This window comes from Chionomys nivalis, chromosome 6 (genome assembly GCF_950005125.1).
Source record: "Chionomys nivalis chromosome 6, mChiNiv1.1, whole genome shotgun sequence".
NCBI classification, from domain to species: domain Eukaryota; kingdom Metazoa; phylum Chordata; class Mammalia; order Rodentia; family Cricetidae; genus Chionomys; species Chionomys nivalis.
Window position 1 is genome coordinate 57,803,964 of NC_080091.1, and position 17,952 is coordinate 57,821,915.

At 37.6% G+C, this 17,952-nt stretch overlaps 1 protein-coding gene across 1 annotated transcript in view; it reads left to right on the plus strand.

Moving 5' to 3' along the window:
- Positions 1 to 14,928, plus strand: part of Rbpj (recombination signal binding protein for immunoglobulin kappa J region) — a 33,270-nt gene extending 18,342 nt beyond the window's left edge. Inside the window, exons 4-10 of the mRNA XM_057771672.1 lie at positions 1,800 to 1,974; positions 5,844 to 5,981; positions 6,135 to 6,247; positions 8,319 to 8,459; positions 9,660 to 9,815; positions 10,151 to 10,254; positions 10,359 to 14,928. Coding sequence (XP_057627655.1) covers positions 1,800 to 1,974; positions 5,844 to 5,981; positions 6,135 to 6,247; positions 8,319 to 8,459; positions 9,660 to 9,815; positions 10,151 to 10,254; positions 10,359 to 10,674 — 1,143 coding nt within the window. The 3' untranslated portion in view covers positions 10,675 to 14,928. The remainder of the gene's footprint in view (positions 1 to 1,799; positions 1,975 to 5,843; positions 5,982 to 6,134; positions 6,248 to 8,318; positions 8,460 to 9,659; positions 9,816 to 10,150; positions 10,255 to 10,358) is intronic.
- The last annotated feature ends 3,024 nt before the right edge of the window (positions 14,929 to 17,952 follow it).

Below are 17,952 nucleotides of genomic sequence, written 5' to 3' on the forward strand. Positions count from 1 at the left end.
CAATTATGTTTGCACTCAAAATTAAGTGAATTTCTTTTTTTTTAGTTTTCCCACTAAGATGTCGTCCTGTTGTTTAGATACATATCTCATTTTGTTCTGTGACTGTTTTGGTACATTGACTTTATCCTGTGTTCCAAAGCAGAACAGTTTCAGATTTGACCTTTAGCTAGTATTTAAAAAGTACGGTGGGCCTATGTGTGAACCTGAAGATTCTATATTTCAGTACATAAGATAGCTACAGCAAAGTCTGTTGTGTTTTGCTTTTCTTACTGTTGTCTTATTTTGCCCTTTACACAACAAGACCTTTCAAAATTTAGAATATTCAGGATCACATTTAAATTTTCTTATGTAACTTTGTTATAGAGACATAAACTACTGCAGTATTTTTATCTTCTAACTGTACATAATTAGTCAATTTTAAGGATAAGAACCTAGAATTCATTACTTTCTGGCGAGTCATACTCATTTTAAAAGGAACACACAGCAGAAGTAGTTGAAATGAATTTTGGACATCATTTACCCTGTTTGGTAAAGGATGTCAGTATTTTGGCCCGGACCCCCACTGTTCTCAGTGATCAAAGGAATAGAGTGAGTTTTAGAACCATTATATACAAGTGAAGCAGTAGCATTTCAAAGTATTGCTCCTTTTCTGCAACTGAGTGTTTTCTCTTGTATCTTTAAACTTGGTTCCTGTGGTAGTGGTATGATAAAGTATATCTATTTTTAAAATAGTTCCTTAGTATATTCTTGAAGATAGGTAAGATATTTAATGTTCCCTTTCAGCCGAGCACTTGTTACCACAGCATTCAGTCATATAAAGAGAAACATTGTAGGAGGTAGCTTGATAACTACAACCAAAAGTTTTTTTACACAATTCTACTAAGTTATGATAGCCTTATTATTTTTGTTGCAGATAATCATCAGTTTTTAAGTATAAAAATCAAATAATTGCTGTAAAATTGAGTGTTGATTCTGTGAAACACGTAAAGCTATATAAAACAAAGACTTTAAAGAGAGTAAATATGGGTCATAGGTTTTTTGGCTTTGTAGAGTAAACGTTGGAGTCATTTTTGTATATAACTAAAACTGAGGTATTCAAATTAATGCCTTTGCTGGTGAATGTCTGCCTATGTTGTGTGTTCTGCTTTTCTTGGTCCAGATGATCTTGTCGGAGCCAGCCACATCCATCTCTGGATCTTCTCTCACAGTTACACTTGGGAAGACCAAGTCCTCAAGCACTGCTTTCTTTGACCGTAGCTGTCAGAGCTTGGCCCCTAGATACTTGGATTATCTTCTGTGCAACTTTTTTGAGTTGATTTAGGCAATGCTTGCTTCCCTGTACTATGTGGACCTGGATTTTCTAAAAAAATTCAATTTGAGGAACTGGAATAATAGATGTAATGGTTTTCTAACCACCCTGAGGGCAACTTTGTTAATGGTTGTAGTATTCAGCTCCCATAGCAGAACACAGTTTCACATTCATGTCCAGCTCCAGAAGAGTCTAGGTAGACACTGGACTTAAGTCCAACTTTCTGGATTAAGCTTCCTGTTCTTGTCACTTAAGCTAAGTTTGGTCTGTCCTTGCTGACCTCTATCTTCTAAGGAGGCTCACCTTTCATGAATTTGTCATTCCTCATTGTTTGTTTTGAAAACTCCTTGAAAGACTTCTCTTTAGAGAGCAATGTTAGCAGTTGATCAGCGTGATACTCATGCTGGGTCAGATGGACCATACCATTCTGAGCTGAAGGTGCATAACCTCAAGGCTTTGCTATTAACACCATTTTTCTTTTTGTTCACAGAACTACTGCACAGCTAAAACATTGTACATATCTGATTCAGACAAGAGAAAGCATTTCATGTTGTCTGTAAAAATGTTCTATGGCAACAGTGATGACATTGGTGTGTTCCTCAGCAAGCGGATAAAAGTCATTTCCAAACCTTCCAAAAAGAAGCAGTCATTGAAAAATGCTGACTGTATGTATGCTTGAGTTTCTTTACTTGTTCCCTATTCTCACATTACATTAATGATGCAAACTTTTTAGAACTTAAAGGTTGTTTTGTCAGTAGCCAGTTCATTGATTACCACTATTCTTTTGGCCTTTCTGTGTTTCAGATTTAAGTGGAAAATAAGTAGTGTCTGGCTTAATGAAGTGATTCATTCTCAATTAGTGTTCTGAGAATCTTAGTTACTTCATTAGAATTTTCTTATAGTGGTTTCTTACTGTTTCAGGGAAATGGAAGTTATTTTCTTGTTTTATCACAGTTACTGGGAGGGAAGATGAATGTTAAACACCTGACATGTGATGCTAAATGTCCTACAGTGCCCAAGGTAGTTCCCATTCCAAAAGAATCTGTCCTTCCAGAATGACAGAAGTACCCATTTCAAAAAACATTATAGTGAACTCTGGGAAGCCAGGTAAGACAGACACTAAACCAAACGTCTAAAGGCCTCTGCAGCAGGAACTGCTATCTCATTGCAGATTGTTAAACTCCAAGGCCGTGTACTGTCTGTGAGTAGTCTACATTTCAACACGTTTGAAATTGTTTGGCTGACTTTCCTTAATTCTGTTGCATAAACTTTGAAATTATGGAAAAGAAAGAAAGTAGCATGATGCAGCTACTCTCCAACCTCAGTAATTTCACTCATTTTGTTTTGTGGTCAGTCACAAACAGCACCTCTTCTGTTTCTAACTGCTGGAGTATTATGATGTAAATCTCCAACATCCTGTCCTCTCAACTAACGTTTCTGTAATCATGACTCTTAATGCATAACTTTTTTTTAAAACATATCTCACAAAGTTGACAGTCCTTTAATGTCATTTAATATTCATGAGTAGATTAATCATAGTATTTCTGCAATGTCTTTTTTTTTCTATAATTGTTTGGTTGTTATGTTTTGTTCCATTTTTAGTTAGCCTGTTCAAACAAATCCCATAAATTAAGCCCCATAAATTTTAATCTGTGATAGTTTCTCTATTCTTCTCACCCTGCCCCCTTTGATATAAGTTATTTATTAAAGAAGCTGGATCATTTTAAATCCTATAGAATTTCTATACTCTGAACTTGACTTGTCCCTTGTTCCTCTTCCTCCTGTTTTTATATTGCTTGGTAATGAAAGACTTGTAAAATTACCTGGTCATTCTTACTGCCCTAGAAATCTTAGAGATCTGGTTACCTCTCTTTTTGTTACATTAAGACTGTAGTAAATTCAGCAGTTTAATTTACTCCTAATGCTCCTGAGAAACCTGTAAACCAGTGTTTTAGTGACTGGTACTTCATTGAGGACACAAAGTACTGATTTTCTAATTCTTTTCTATAGCTTCCACATATTTAGATGAAGGGGTTTTCAATGAAGAACTTCAACATAACAACTGTTAGAGATTTGATAAACAATTGATTGCTTACTAATTTTCAGATTAATAATATTTGATAGTAGCCAGTGAATTTTTTTTAAAAGAAAAGATGGTTTCTCATCCTTTGACTAAAATCAAGCATATAAACTTGTGTATTTTTATGTTATATGTATTTTACCCCATTCAGTCTTTGTTCCTATCATTTATTTAATATGGGAAATTCTAGACACACTAAAGCAAACAGAAATCCTAACTTCAATAGTGACCTTAATTTCTGGCCAGTGTTATTTCATTATGAATTTCATCATAATTCATTCTTTTGCCTCAGTCTGTTTTCCTCTCATTTTTAGTTTGATGTTATCTCAGACCTATTTGCTTCATATATAAATATTATCATGTGGCTACAAAAGGTAGAATTTCTTATTTTTTAATATTGCCATGATTATAAGAAAATAACATACAAAGCAAGCATAGGCAGAAATACTTCTAGTGTCATCTAATGTCCTGTCAGAGTTAAATTTGGAATGGTCTAAAATAATTGAATTTTTAACCAGGTGAGTCAAAATTCAAATTTACTGGATAGTACAATAAATAGACAACATTGACATCTACATGGGTATTCTTTAATCTATGTTCCCATGCAGTTAACCTTAGGCATTAGGAATTTTTGCATTCAGATTTTTTAATGTTATTCTTTGGGTGTAGTTCAATGTATGTTTTATAAATTGGTATTGTTTAGAAGAAGCAACACTAGTGATAAGTGGAAAGGCAGACTTCACTTAATACTGTTTTAGGAGAAGAGACTTTAGCATAGAGTCAAGTTCACTTCCAATATAACAACGGGAAGTTCCAGTTTTCAGCCAAGGAGAAAAATGAGGGGCTCAATGGATGGAACAATTATTAAGAGAGAAAAGGGGGAGGGGGCGGGGACAAGGACAAGGAAGTTTTTGCTAAAGCAACTTAATAGGAGTCCTAATGATAGCCAGAGTGATCTTATATCAAGGGAAGAGAAGGGCATAACCGATTTGCTACCGCCTTAGAGAAGGTGGTGATGATGCCCCAAGATGAAAACTGATAGAAAGGAATGCTGGGAGGAGCCCCTCTGAAGTTGGTTCAGGGCATGTTTGTCATGGTCAGATTGATCTAATCGGCTTAGATCCCAGACAGTTAGTACCAGATACCTGTATGTAGAAAGAGGAAACTTCCATGCTAGTTCACAACAGTGGGGAGCATTTTATATTCATCTCTGTGAGTATAAAAATGTACATCTGATATTTTCTTTTGGAAAGGTAAGGCCTCATTGATAGCCATATGCTCTTGTGTTCCAGGTCATGTGACATCTTGTATTCAGGCAGTTTTCCAGTTCAGATTGCAGAGGGTTGAGGTTTTGGTTTGGGTAGGGGTTGCTGTTCTCTTTCTTTTTTATATTTTTAACTTTTAAGGGTTTGTATTGATAGTTTTTAGTGCAAAGAACATATTATACTTTTAGAATATTTTCTTAAGTAGATGTGCTTTTCATATCTAAAGTACATCTTTATTTTTTTAAATTTTACTCATTTTATACATTATACAACAGGTATTGTTTTCATACAATACAACACTTTATGGTATTTGGGAGATAGCAGAATTCTTAAAATCGTAATGTAGCTGTTTGCTTTGGTAAACATCCTTCTAGAGACCTTGCTACACATATTTTACAGAGTGGGATGAAAGCATGTGGAGGCACTCCTGCGTTCACACAGAAATGTGTATGATGCTTAGTCGACCACAGTGTATAGAGTGTCTCATAGTTGGCCTTTTCATTCAGTAATATTCCAAGAATTTATGTGTACATAATTTAAATGGGGGAATATTGTTATAGTCAATTTAATCAAGTGTCTAACATTAGACATTTGTTGTTTTAAAAATAATTTTTTTAACTAATAATCATCACTACATTAAGTGTGTACTGTGTAACTCTCTTGAGTAAAATGTTAGGAGCTGAATAAAGAGTACAAAAAAGTTCTTTGCATTTTTTTTTTTACTTCTGTCTTTTGTAAAGCCTAAACTAAGTTTAAAAAATAAAATTAATTAAAAAAGAAATGAAGCTAGCCGGCAATGGTGGCTAATACCAATACTCAGGGGGCAGAGGCAGGTGGATCTCAGGGTTTGAGGCCAACCTGGTCTACAAAGGGAGTTCTAGGACAACCAGGGCGACAGGAGAAACCCTGTCTTGAAAAATCAACAAAACAAACAAGAAAAGACTGAAACTAGTTTGTTTTTTTTTAAAGAAGTCCAACCATTTAAAACTTTTTATATCATTAAAACCTCGTTTTCCTTGTCTTCTTTTTGCTATCCTCTGTCTTATAAAGCTAAATAAAATATTTGCCAACAGAATCTGTTCATTGTTTGTATTATTGTAAAAATATTCATGATTTGCCAAGCAGAAGTCCTTTGTTTTGTGAACATCTGCCCCAGGCATATATTATAGGAATCTCCTTGTCTTTGCAGTGTGCATTGCCTCAGGAACAAAGGTGGCTTTGTTTAATCGGCTTAGATCCCAGACAGTTAGTACCAGATACCTGCATGTAGAAGGAGGAAACTTCCATGCTAGTTCACAACAGTGGGGAGCATTTTATATTCATCTCTGTGAGTATAAAAATGTGTATATGATATTTTTAGTGTAAAAATAATATTCTCTTTGGGGGCATAAAATGTATGAATAGTCATTTTGTTTGTTTTCTTAAGCATGTACTAAGTTTTAAAAGATTGCATTTTTGTCTGTTTTTGCACCTGCTCTAGTGGATGACGATGAATCAGAAGGAGAGGAGTTCACAGTCCGAGATGGTTACATCCACTATGGACAGACTGTCAAACTTGTGTGCTCAGTTACTGGCATGGCACTCCCAAGATTGGTAAGACTTGGCTTTACCTCAATGAATATGATGTAGAAACAAATCAGAAAGGATGGAGTTCAGTTTTTGTACTTTTTAACATGAAAATAATAGTGTCTTGATTATCCCATGTTAGCCATTGCCTCGGTTTATAAGTGCTCCTGAAGAATTAGTTTGTTAATTAGTTTGCTAATGTCAGTCTCATACACAATTTTAAATGAATTGATGTTGGTTTCCTTTTTAACTGTGTGTGTCTGTCATTTTTTTTCTTTAATGTTGCAGTTATACTGTATTTTTTTGTGTTTTCTGCTGTAGCTGATTATAGGACCAAGTTTTCAAAAACCTACAAATACAAGCATAATTTTTATTAGGCTACTTGACTAATACATTTGTTTAAAATTAGGTAGAGTTGATATATCTTGTTTTAGGAACAATGCACAAGATTTGTACCTTTTTTCTTCATTAGGTTGTAAAACTGTAAAGATATTATTTTTCCCCTAATTTGAAAAATTCCAAAATTCTGCTTTCTAGAACAGTAAGTTTAAGATGCATATTAAATATCATAAATGGAAATGTTGACTAGGTGTGACACGTAATGTCACTGTAAAAAATCTGATAGACCAGATGTAGCTCTTGGAAAAATGTCCAAGTCAGGTGCTTCAGAGGTTGTGAAGTACTGTGGCGAAGAAATGTATGAGGGTCACCTCTCTGGAGGTTCTTGGTCTGGTGGTGGCCTTGGAAATGGAAAACTTCGAGGCAAAAGGTTATAAGGCAGTGGTTCTTAATCTGTGTGGTGGCCTTGTGGGGGTTGTATATCAGATATTTACATTATAATTCATAACTAGCAAATTAGTTATGAAGTAACAATGAAATGATTTTATGGTTGGGGTCACCATAACATGAGGAACTATATTAAAGGGCTTCAGCATTAGGAAGGTTGAGAACCACTGTTTTAGAGGCTTCAGAAGACTGGCCTGTGAGGACAATATCTTTCTTTCTCAAGAACTGAGAAAAAGCCTTAGGAAGAGGGAAGGAAGATGGATGAGACTTACTGTTGATTTTGAGACAAGTGTCTAAATGTGCTTGTATGCTGTTGGGAACAGGCAGCAGTTTCTCTCCATGGAACTTAGTGACCACCTTTTGTGTGTTGTGTCATGTAACGCTTGCTAGAACACAGTCTTTCATGTACCCACATGGGTTCTGTAGACTATCTAGACTGGTGGTTCTCAACCTATGTGGTGCGACCCCCAGGAATTGTCAAGTGGAAGACCATCAGAAAACACAATATTTACATTATAATGCATAGTGGTAGCAAAATTACAGTTATGAAATAGCAATGAAAGTAATTTGATGATTGGAGGGGTCAGGTCACCACAGTGTGAAGAACTGTATTGAAGGGTCGCAGCATTGGGAGGTTGAGAGCCAATGATCTAGATTATAAAAGTTCTAGAGTATAAAAGAGGTGTGATCAGATAGCCTGCTTTGGGTTCGCACTCTCTTCTCTCAGTTATTAAAATGCGTGCGGACTTTAAGGGCTTTGCTACTTCTCTGAGTCCATTTTCTCATGAGTGTGTTTGTTTTGAAATATGAAATATTTGATCCTGCCACAATATGTCTGTCTCCTTTGACTAGGACACTCAACAATAGCTTACTATAGATGTTCCTTGTGGCATTAAATTTGTATATTATTAAAAAGTTCCACAGAAAGTGACAATGAAAATACTTCTGTCCATTACCAACATTCACAACACTCATTTGTTAGAAATGCAGAATATTGAGCCCCAAATCAGTCATGGTGGGTTAGGCATTTTTAGTCAAGGACTCCAGACAATTTTTGTGTACATTAATGTTTAAAAAGCTCTAGTCTAGACAAAAAAATAACGGGCTGCCCTATTTCTTAATGTTGAAGGTGTGATTTCTACATTATATGTTTATAAAGTTTATATTGATACCTTATTGCTTATAAATGTTTTTTTAATATTTAGGTATAAAATAAATGACTGATACATTATTATGTAGTATCTTCTATGGACAGTGTACAAAATAAAAACTGCATGCAGATGACTTACTTTTTTAAATTGTTGAAATACAGATAATTAGAAAAGTTGATAAGCAGACAGCATTACTGGATGCAGATGACCCTGTATCACAACTCCACAAATGTGCATTTTACCTTAAGGATACTGAAAGAATGTACTTGTGCCTTTCTCAAGAAAGAATAATCCAATTTCAGGTATGTTATACAATGACTGAAATCCAAACTATGCAAATAAGGCTGGGGATACTGCCCAACTCTGTGTTCATTCCCCAGCATTGCAGATCAGTAATGACTGTAAAATTTGCTGAAAAAGTGCTGGATTAGCCATTTACGGAGACATACTTCTTATTGGCTGTTAATATCCACTTATGAGAAGATAGGTTCTTATGATTATCTTAGGTCATTGATCCTTAACACACTACTCTCAAGCATGCACATGACCTATCTCAAAAATAACTCAAAACTAGGGTATCTTAGAGAAGTTTGTTAAAAGTTCCAGGATTTTTAATCTGCCATTCAGAGAGCCTCAGAATATCTAATAGTAGAGCATTGTGAATCCTCCAAAATGATGTATAGAAACAAACACTGTGTATATAAAGCATTTAGCAAGAGGGTTCAAATCTTCATCCACTTTACAGTAGGGCCCCCCCAGTAGTAAAACTGACATGAATTAAGTGCTAATACTCAATTGCATTTACTCAGAAACTTTCAAAAGGGCACTTCTGACATGGATTGATGCTGTAGTAGGATGCAGAGGGATGGCTCCATACCACACTAGCAGTTGTACTGGGTCCCCGTTCAGACTTTGTTTACTCCTGCTGGGAGTGCCAAAGCTCCTACGGGCTCAAGGATCTCCCATGATTCCCTTTCTTTGGGAGTTCACTTGCATTTCACATCACAGGTACTGATCTGTTAGTGAAATTATATAGTAATGAACCACTTAGGGATTACACGTGCCTTTAATCCCAGTAATCCTTAGGGTTAGGGTTAGAGGCAGAAGCAGGTGGATCTTGGAGTTCAAGGCCAGCCTCATCCACAGAGAGAACTCTAGGACAGCCAGAACTACACAGTGAAACCCTGTCTTGAAAAACAAGCAAAAACAAAAAAGAAAGAAAGAACGAAAAGAAAAGTTCTATAGGAATAGGATGCCCTTGAATGATTTCTAAGACTCGTTACTTAATTTTTCACTGAAGAGTTTGTGGTCTAACAAAAATTACTGCCTGTGGGGCTTCATATTAATTTAGTAATGTTGGGGATTAAGTGTATTAGGATGTTCCCAGATTTTTCCCCCCTAAATTCTCTCATTGTTAACTGAAGTCTGTGAATGTTACTTGGTAAATTTTCGTATACTGCTATGTATATAAAACCAATATATGGACATTTGTTTTTCTTAAGGCCACTCCATGTCCGAAAGAACCAAATAAAGAAATGATAAATGATGGAGCTTCCTGGACAATCATTAGCACAGATAAGGCAGAGTATACATTCTATGAAGGAATGGGCCCTGTCCTTGCCCCAGTCACTCCTGTGCCTGTCGTAGAAAGTCTTCAGGTGAGCCCACTTAGTCACAAGGTGACTTTTGCCTTTACTGCTGTTCTTAGAATAACCTGCTATAAACTTACTGCGTTGTGATGCTGATTATTCTGTAAATTGATTCTGCACTATTGATAGGAAATAAAAATGGAAGCGGCATGTTTACATGGAAAAAAGTTTAAACCACATTGAGTGTTATCTTGAAATAGTTTCAAAGTTGTATCATTTAACAGAAATGTTTTATAAATCTGAACTTAAATTAACCTTCATGAAAATGAAAACAAATATAACCCAAGTTGTGTTTAGTGGAAAGTGAAAAGCTGTCTCAATGTTATGGTTTCTCTGATTTGCAGTTGAATGGCGGCGGGGACGTAGCAATGCTTGAACTTACAGGACAGAATTTTACTCCAAATTTACGAGTATGGTTTGGGGATGTAGAAGCTGAAACAATGTACAGGTACTGCTAGAGCCTGTTCTATCACCCAGGATTGGGAGGGTCTGGGCAGTGCAGAACTGCTTTGCTTTGAAAATGCTTCTAAGTGGTGTGTGTTTCCTCCTTAGATGTGGAGAGAGCATGCTCTGTGTGGTCCCAGACATTTCTGCATTCCGAGAAGGTTGGAGATGGGTCCGGCAGCCAGTCCAGGTTCCAGTAACTTTGGTCCGTAATGATGGAATCATTTATTCTACCAGCCTTACCTTTACCTACACGCCAGAACCAGGGCCGAGGCCACACTGCAGCGCAGCAGGAGCGATCCTCAGAGCCAACTCAAGCCAAGTGCCCACCAACGAGTCAAACGCAAACAGCGAGGGAAGTTACACGAACGCCAGCACAAATTCTACCAGTGTCACATCGTCCACAGCAACCGTGGTGTCCTAACTAACGTCTTTTTGCTAGGACTTAAACTGACTTGAATGTGGCAAAAAGTTGAAAAAACAAAAAAAGGAAAGAAAGAAAGGCAAGGATAAAATGAACAATCTTTTGTGGTTTCTTGGGAAAACTTCATACCAGGTGATCTATTCAAAACCCCCATTACCTGCAAGTGCTGATGTGAAACGCAGAAGCCACAGTAAAACGGAAAACATCAAAATGTACAAACTGTTGGAAATCACGGTTTTCAGCTGTCTCTCTCGCACACACCCCCTTTTTGGTTGGTTTTTGATTGGTTTTGATTAAATGGTCAAGAAATAGATTTGTGGCTGGAGTACAGGTTAAGCTAGAAGACACAAATCTTAACGTAGTTTTTATGGACCAAGGGACTTGCGTAAGCTTTAGTAAAAGGTACATTTTCACCATGCCTTTTTATACCACAGTATGTAGTATACCTTATTACCAGTAGGTTGCACTCTCCACCCCTTTGAGCTTTGGCTCTAAAGTACATTCAGGTTCAAGCCTGACCATGCTTGTTCAATCTGAGTACCGAACACTTCCAGGTTCTTTTGGTCTAAGGCTGGAACTTTTTTAAGCTGAAGTCTTATGACTTTTTCATAAGTTGGAATTATTTTGATTTCAGCAAATCAAATTTTGTAAAGGCCTGCATATTTTTTTTAAGATTATATGAAGTCTGTGCAAAAGCTTTAAAAAAATGCCTCTGCCTTGCCTGCAATACATGCAATGTATGTTAACTTAGTCTATTCTCAGATACTGTTGGTAGTTATTTCTGTTTTCCTTTTTTTTTTAAAAAAAAAATGTATTTATAGTGGTAATCCAAGAGATTCTAACATTTACGTGGAGTTCAGTGTGACCATTTAGTCATTTCCGAGTTAATGGCACAGAACATCACCATTTGAAGGGTTTGCGCCTCTTTGCCTGTTCATCAGTTTATCTGTGTTCCAGGGTTTGTTCAGGTTTCCTTCCTTTCCCAAATCTTGTACATAACTTGTATTATGTGTAAGTTAAACATTTTATCTTTAACTTGGAATGTTCCCAGTGCTTACATTTAACAGGGTGTTTCCCACCTTGTTGGCAAATGACAAAAAATATCATGAGAATTATTTGCTGCCAAGATGGTGCCCTTAGGGTAAAATGAGGAAAGTCTCTGCAAGATGATCTATTGTACTTCATTCTCCTTTTTTTAGCCTAGGCCAGAACTTCATAATTCTGAATATAAGATCATAAGATGGCTTTTATTAGATGATAACTAAATAAACTGAACTAAATAAAATAGCCAGAAGACAGTACCTTAGAAACAGATAGTTGTAAGTTTATAAAAATACAAATGTAACTTATATTTTTATTTCCCATTTTGCCCTTTGTTTATTTTTCCCTAGTAGAAATGTTCTGTCCAATTTTTTTTTCTTTTCTGTTAAACTTTGATTGCATTCAGTCTTGTGTATCAGCCTTGTGTGCTAATATTGCCAGTTTTTACTTCCATTCCTGCACTTTGGTGATGCCTTGTTCAGTTTCTTGGGAATTGCAGCAGACTCATTGGGCTACATTTAGTACAGGAACCACACGTGTGTGTTAAAGGACACAGTCTAGTGATGCCATTCTCTTTTGTAGAGTAAAAACTACCTCTAGATTGTGGTAAGCTTTTACTGTCCCTTAAAACAGGAGCCACGAGTACCTTCTGATGCAAACTGTAACTTCTCCAGCATTTTTGGTGTCTTTCTGACTCCCTGGACTTCTGAAAGTTTTCATGTAGTCTTGCTAAGAATCCTTTGTCAGAGCCTTGTTTTCCACCTGCTTTGTTACCCACTGTTTCCTGAAGACTGCTACTGTAAATGCCACTCTGAACATCTTTAAGCTGCCTCCTCCTTGGTTTTTCAAGGGGTAGGCCGTCTGTAAAATGTGCTGGTTAAATCTGTGGCTGCGGCTTTCTGTTACTGCCAGCCTTAATCACCCCCAGGCTGTGCTCTGCTCACCATTTCTCTTCAGATCTGTTCCAGCCAGTGTCCTCCCTTCCTCATACCTTCATTCTGCCTCAGTGGTCAAGGGCAGAGCTCACTGTGGCCTTACCTACCTTTGCAGTAACTCTTCTCATCTTTCCTCCAAGTACCACTCCTCGTTTGCGGTGGAAGCAGCACCTCAGACTGTTCAGAGCCTGAGCAGTCTCAGTATCGCTGCGCTGTCCCAGGTCACACATCTCTCCTTCTAGATTTGGGATTTAGTTAAGAAAGCATTAAGTTAACTGAGAACAGATGAGATGCTTTTGAAGAACAAACTATTCCTTACCCAGGTTTGTAGCTTACAGTAACTGTTCAAGTTCATGGCTTTATTAAAATGAACTTTGACTTTTTAAAATGTTTATATCTTATTTTGGTTATTTTGTTTTATTTTGATAAGAATTGAAATAACTAGACTATAAGTCATTTTCCGGTTTTCTTTTTTTTTTTTTACAAAGTCCAAGAATGTAACAATAAAGGCATCTTTCCTAGAGTCCTACCACAGAATAGAGTGAACTGATGTCTGTTTTACCATGTTATTGATAGTTCTTTTGTCAGCTGCTTTCATTAAAAGTCATTTTTGTGGATTTGTAAATCATTTTTAATACATGATGTATAGGAGTCTTGCCTCCCCCTCCCCATTTACTCGGAATGTTTCCTCCCAGAGATGCTGTTACAGATGCTGGGTATTTGCCCTCATGAAGACTTCTTAGAACGGGATTTCTTCAGTTGCAGTGTTGGTTTGTGTTTCCGTTCTGTTTAGAATGAGTCTGCACAGCTTCTCCAAACATGCCTAGGTTAGGTGCAGAACCTGAGGCCCAGCATATCTTTTAGCTCCTTAAATTTGTCAAGAGATTGGGAGGTAGGCTAAAAACTGAAAGTATGGGATAGGGGATGCCCTTTATGATTGTAGAGCGGAGCACAAATGGATTTTGAACTTGCTGCGGACTGTTCTTAAACCATAGCAGCTTCCTCATGCTCAGCTGACTAGTGGAGTCATCTGTCACTCTTGCTGCCATCTTTTACGGTTCTGTACCTTTCTGTTTTGTGTGGTACTGGGGTCAAATCCCGGGCCTCAAGCATACTTGCTAAGGCTTTTTTGTTTGTTTTTTCCACGAGACAAGGATCTCACCCATGCCCCTCAGGGCATCCTTGAACTTTCCTGCCTTAGTGTCCAGGTGCTGGGATGCCAGGTATGGCAGGATGCCACCACTGCTTTTGTCTTGAGAGAAACTGGTCTATCTGTCCAACCACAAAGAAATTCTAATGTGGTTTTTATTACCCCAACTAGTTATTTAATCAGAAAATCTGTTGGCAGGGATTCCTATTTGAAAGAAAATGCTATCTGATTATTAACCAGGTTAATGGACATTGTTTTCCAAAGCAGCTGTGTTACTGGTGAGTACTGAACAAATGTGTGGTTTTCTGTGTCACTTTTGTTTTATTTTTCAAGCACTGTAACTTGGGTTGGATGGTTAGAAACAATAATATATAAGGGTTTCTACTTAACCCATTGAGGACTGAGCTGTGTCACCTATTAATTTCTCCCTGTGTCGTGATGTTTGCCAGCGTTCAGTACTGTGTCAGTCCCGATGTAGGTTTATGTGAAAGCTCAGTTTTAGCTTATTTCTTGTACCTTGCAGCATGCTACACATTCAGTCCTTAAGGGTTATTAGCAATAAGATAGAAAATTGAGCAAGTTTATACCATAATTTTGTAGAAAAAGAATCTGCTCAATTCCATATTTCATCCATGAAAAATCTGCAATACGGGCAGTTTCTAGGAATAAATAAAAAGGAAATGTAAACCGTTGTAAATGTCTTCTGTGGGATGTGCCTGAGCATGTATCGTCTTTGATTTCAGAATACTTCACAATGATAAAATTAAATTCTTTATTACAGTTTGTGGACTTAGAATGTTACCTTGTCTTTTAGATGACATTGAAGTAATAATTAGGTTAAATTAGTTTCCTTTTTAGTGTTTTTAAAAGTGATTCTCTTTCTTGTGTTTGGGAGTTACTCAAAAGGCACATCTCTCAAGCCAACCCCAACAAAACTGGAGACTGCTTTTATCAGTGGCTTGCTTTTCTAGTACAGAGTTGTCATTTTGTATAGAACACCAAAGAAACATAATGGCAGTTCATGCCTTTGGGGGCTCCCCAAAATAGGGCTGAATATATTTATGTATTATTGAGACAAATATAAAGGAAGAAATTATACAATTTCTGATCTCAGGTTTAGTGCTTCCTTGACCTTCAAAAAAGGAGTTGTAAGAATTTTGATTAAAAAAAAAACCTTGCTATAATTGTTTGTCTTAAGAAGTAATTTAGTTGAAATTTGCACTGTGAAGTCTTTAAAGGTTGAGACTGTCAGTGGGCTGTTTTGCTTTATAATTTAGAGTAACAAGCTTGTGGTCCATACTGTGAGTATGTAGTATGTGATCTCTTCCTGAGCAGTCTTGAAAAGATTGGTTTTAATATATTGTGTCTTTGGCTATTGATCCCTAAATGGTCCCTGATTACAACAGTACAGAAGGCAAGCTATGTTACATTGCACATACAATAACATGAGTGATCATAGAGGGAAATCTCAAAAAATAAATAACATACAAATTGTACACCATAAAAGAATCCCTTAAAAATGTTTAGCAATAGAAAACAGCTGATAAAGACAGATGACGCTGTTACATATCTAATACCCATGAGGTGACTGACTCACTCCAACCTGGGGTTAACACTTAGAGCACAGGGCCAAGAGAAAACCGTGAGAAAGGAACCCAAAACCCTTTCTGATTGAGTCCCTGTGTACAGACTCTTAGTTAGGGGTAGGATCACTGACACTCCTGAAGTAGGAGTATTCATCAGGACTAAGGTGCTGCTATGTCTGTAGATGCAGGAAACATGGTGAGTTTTGGTTTCTTAACCCAATAATTGCAGATAAGCTATAATATAAGAAAAGGTGTGTGAGTGGCATGTATACTAAATGCAAATAGGTTATCTTACAGCTGTTGGAATTAGTGTTGACTTTGGGGAAGTGACAGTTAAAATCTGATGCTCTGTAAGCAGATGTGAGTGGGAAGTAGGTGCAGCATTGAGGTCTTTCTGGCTCAATGAATGTGCCTAGTGTTTACCATACCCTATGCCACTGCTTAGTACAGGCACACACTGCTCATTGTTCTTTATCCAGACATGCTTCCTGCCAGTGCTGGACAGATTTGGGCTCCAAGGATTTGCTTAAGTTCCATACCGTCTAGCTTACCCCCTACACACACGAAGGCTGTGACCAGATTATTGTTACAGTGGCCTTTTAAACTGATTTCCTCTGTCACAAATTCTCAATGGCATAATAATGTTTTGGGAAATAATTGGAGGTTTGGGGACAGTTGGACAATTGGCATTGAGAGATAGATGCTCCACTCTTGGTATTTATTTTCCTGAGAGAGCAGTGCCAATTCATGAATTGTGAGTGTGCTGGTGGCTTAGAGGTTCCAAAGGCACAAACAGTGTAATCCTTTGTAAATGGAGACTGAGCTTTTGTTTCCTGGCTGCCCAGACCCAAATAAAACAGAAGCTATATTAGTTATAACACTCTGGCCAATGGCTCAGGTGTATTTCTAGCTAGCTCTTGCATCTTAAATTAACCCATTTGTATTAATCTATGTATGGCCATGAGGTTGTGGCTTCCCAGTAATTAATGTTCTGGCATCTTTCTCCTTGGGTGACTACATGGCGTGTTCTTGACTTCCACCTACATTCTCTCTGTATATTTGTTTGAATTTCCCACCTAGCTTTACTCTGATAAACTATTGGCCAAAACAGCTTTATTCATCAACCAATAAAAGAAACACATATTCACAGCATACAGAAGGACATCCCTCATCAATCCTTGGAAAGAGCTTCAGAGAAAGGGTAAGGGAAAAAATGTGTAGTCACTTATCAGAAGGGGTATTCATCTTTATTTATTTACTTATTTACTTATTTTGCTTTTGTTTGGGGGTCTCATATAGCCTAGACTGGTCTCATGTTGAGGATGGCCTTAAACTCCTGGTGCTTGTTCCATGTTTTAAGATTACTGGCTTGTGCTATCATGCCTGGCCTCCTAGTATTAAGACTTATCTTTTAGTAACCAGGGCTTGGTTCTATAACATTCCAGGCCCACTCAACTATGGTGCAGTCATCTTCTGGAGATGACTCTACCAAGTACTGCTGCTGTTGACAGATTCCCATAGACTAAGTATCAGTGTTGGAGAATAGTTCTTACAGCTTTAGAAACTGGAAGTCCAAGATCAAGGAGCCAGCACAGTTGGATTCTGGTGAGGGTCTCTCTCAAGCTTTCAGATAGCCAGTTTCACTGTGTTCTTACACCAAGAGAGAGAACAGTCATAAGCTCCATCCATAGGGCCTTGTTAACCATAGTTTCTCCCTGAAGACTCTTGCCTCCAGATACACACTTTTATTTAGCTATTTAGATGATAAGTTATCTGTCTGCCTCTTTAAACCCTAGTTGAGTTAAGATAGTGTATAAACGTGGGCCAAAGGGACAAGGAGAGAGGCAGGCTTTATGGAGAAGAGTGGAGATACTGTTGAGTAGTAGAATGCTTCCCTAGTGTGCTTGATGCCTGGCATGCTCCAGGACAATGGGGAAAGTGGCAGGGCAAGTCACATTCATTGCCACTTATAAACTGGGAAGTTACTTTCCTAACCAACTTGAGCCAGAATGCCTGTTTTAGAGAGGAGACCAGCTGGGAACTGTTAGTTTTCTCAAGGTCAGATTTAAGTTAGCTGGGTGTCACAATTGCATGAAGATCTTCCAGAGATACCCTCCAAAGCATCACACTAGATTTTTTCCACCGTAATTGTCAGAGCCAGGGACCCGGGGGTGACTCCAGATGGTGGTGTGGAGAGTTGTGGTGTCTTTATGGAGATGGACTGTTGAGTTTGAGCCTTCGCACTCACTGTGAAGAACACTGGCCTAAAGAAGCTGAAGTGTGCTCCTGTTGTGGCAGATTCAAAACTGCCTTTTAGCAGTGCTGCTCGCGTTTGATGCTCTGGCCTCTCTTCAGGTCTTACACATAAATACATATGGCACACACATGGAGTGGTCCCCAACATCTCAGCACATCTCTGTTCTCTGGTGAAAATAGCAGGTCGTCATCAGAAAACGGGTATTAACTGGAGGTGGCCTTAGGAAAATGAAAACAAAACCCTACCAATCTACCATTATGGATTTTCTACCATTCATCTAGCATATGAAGTTTAGATGAGTCTCTCTCC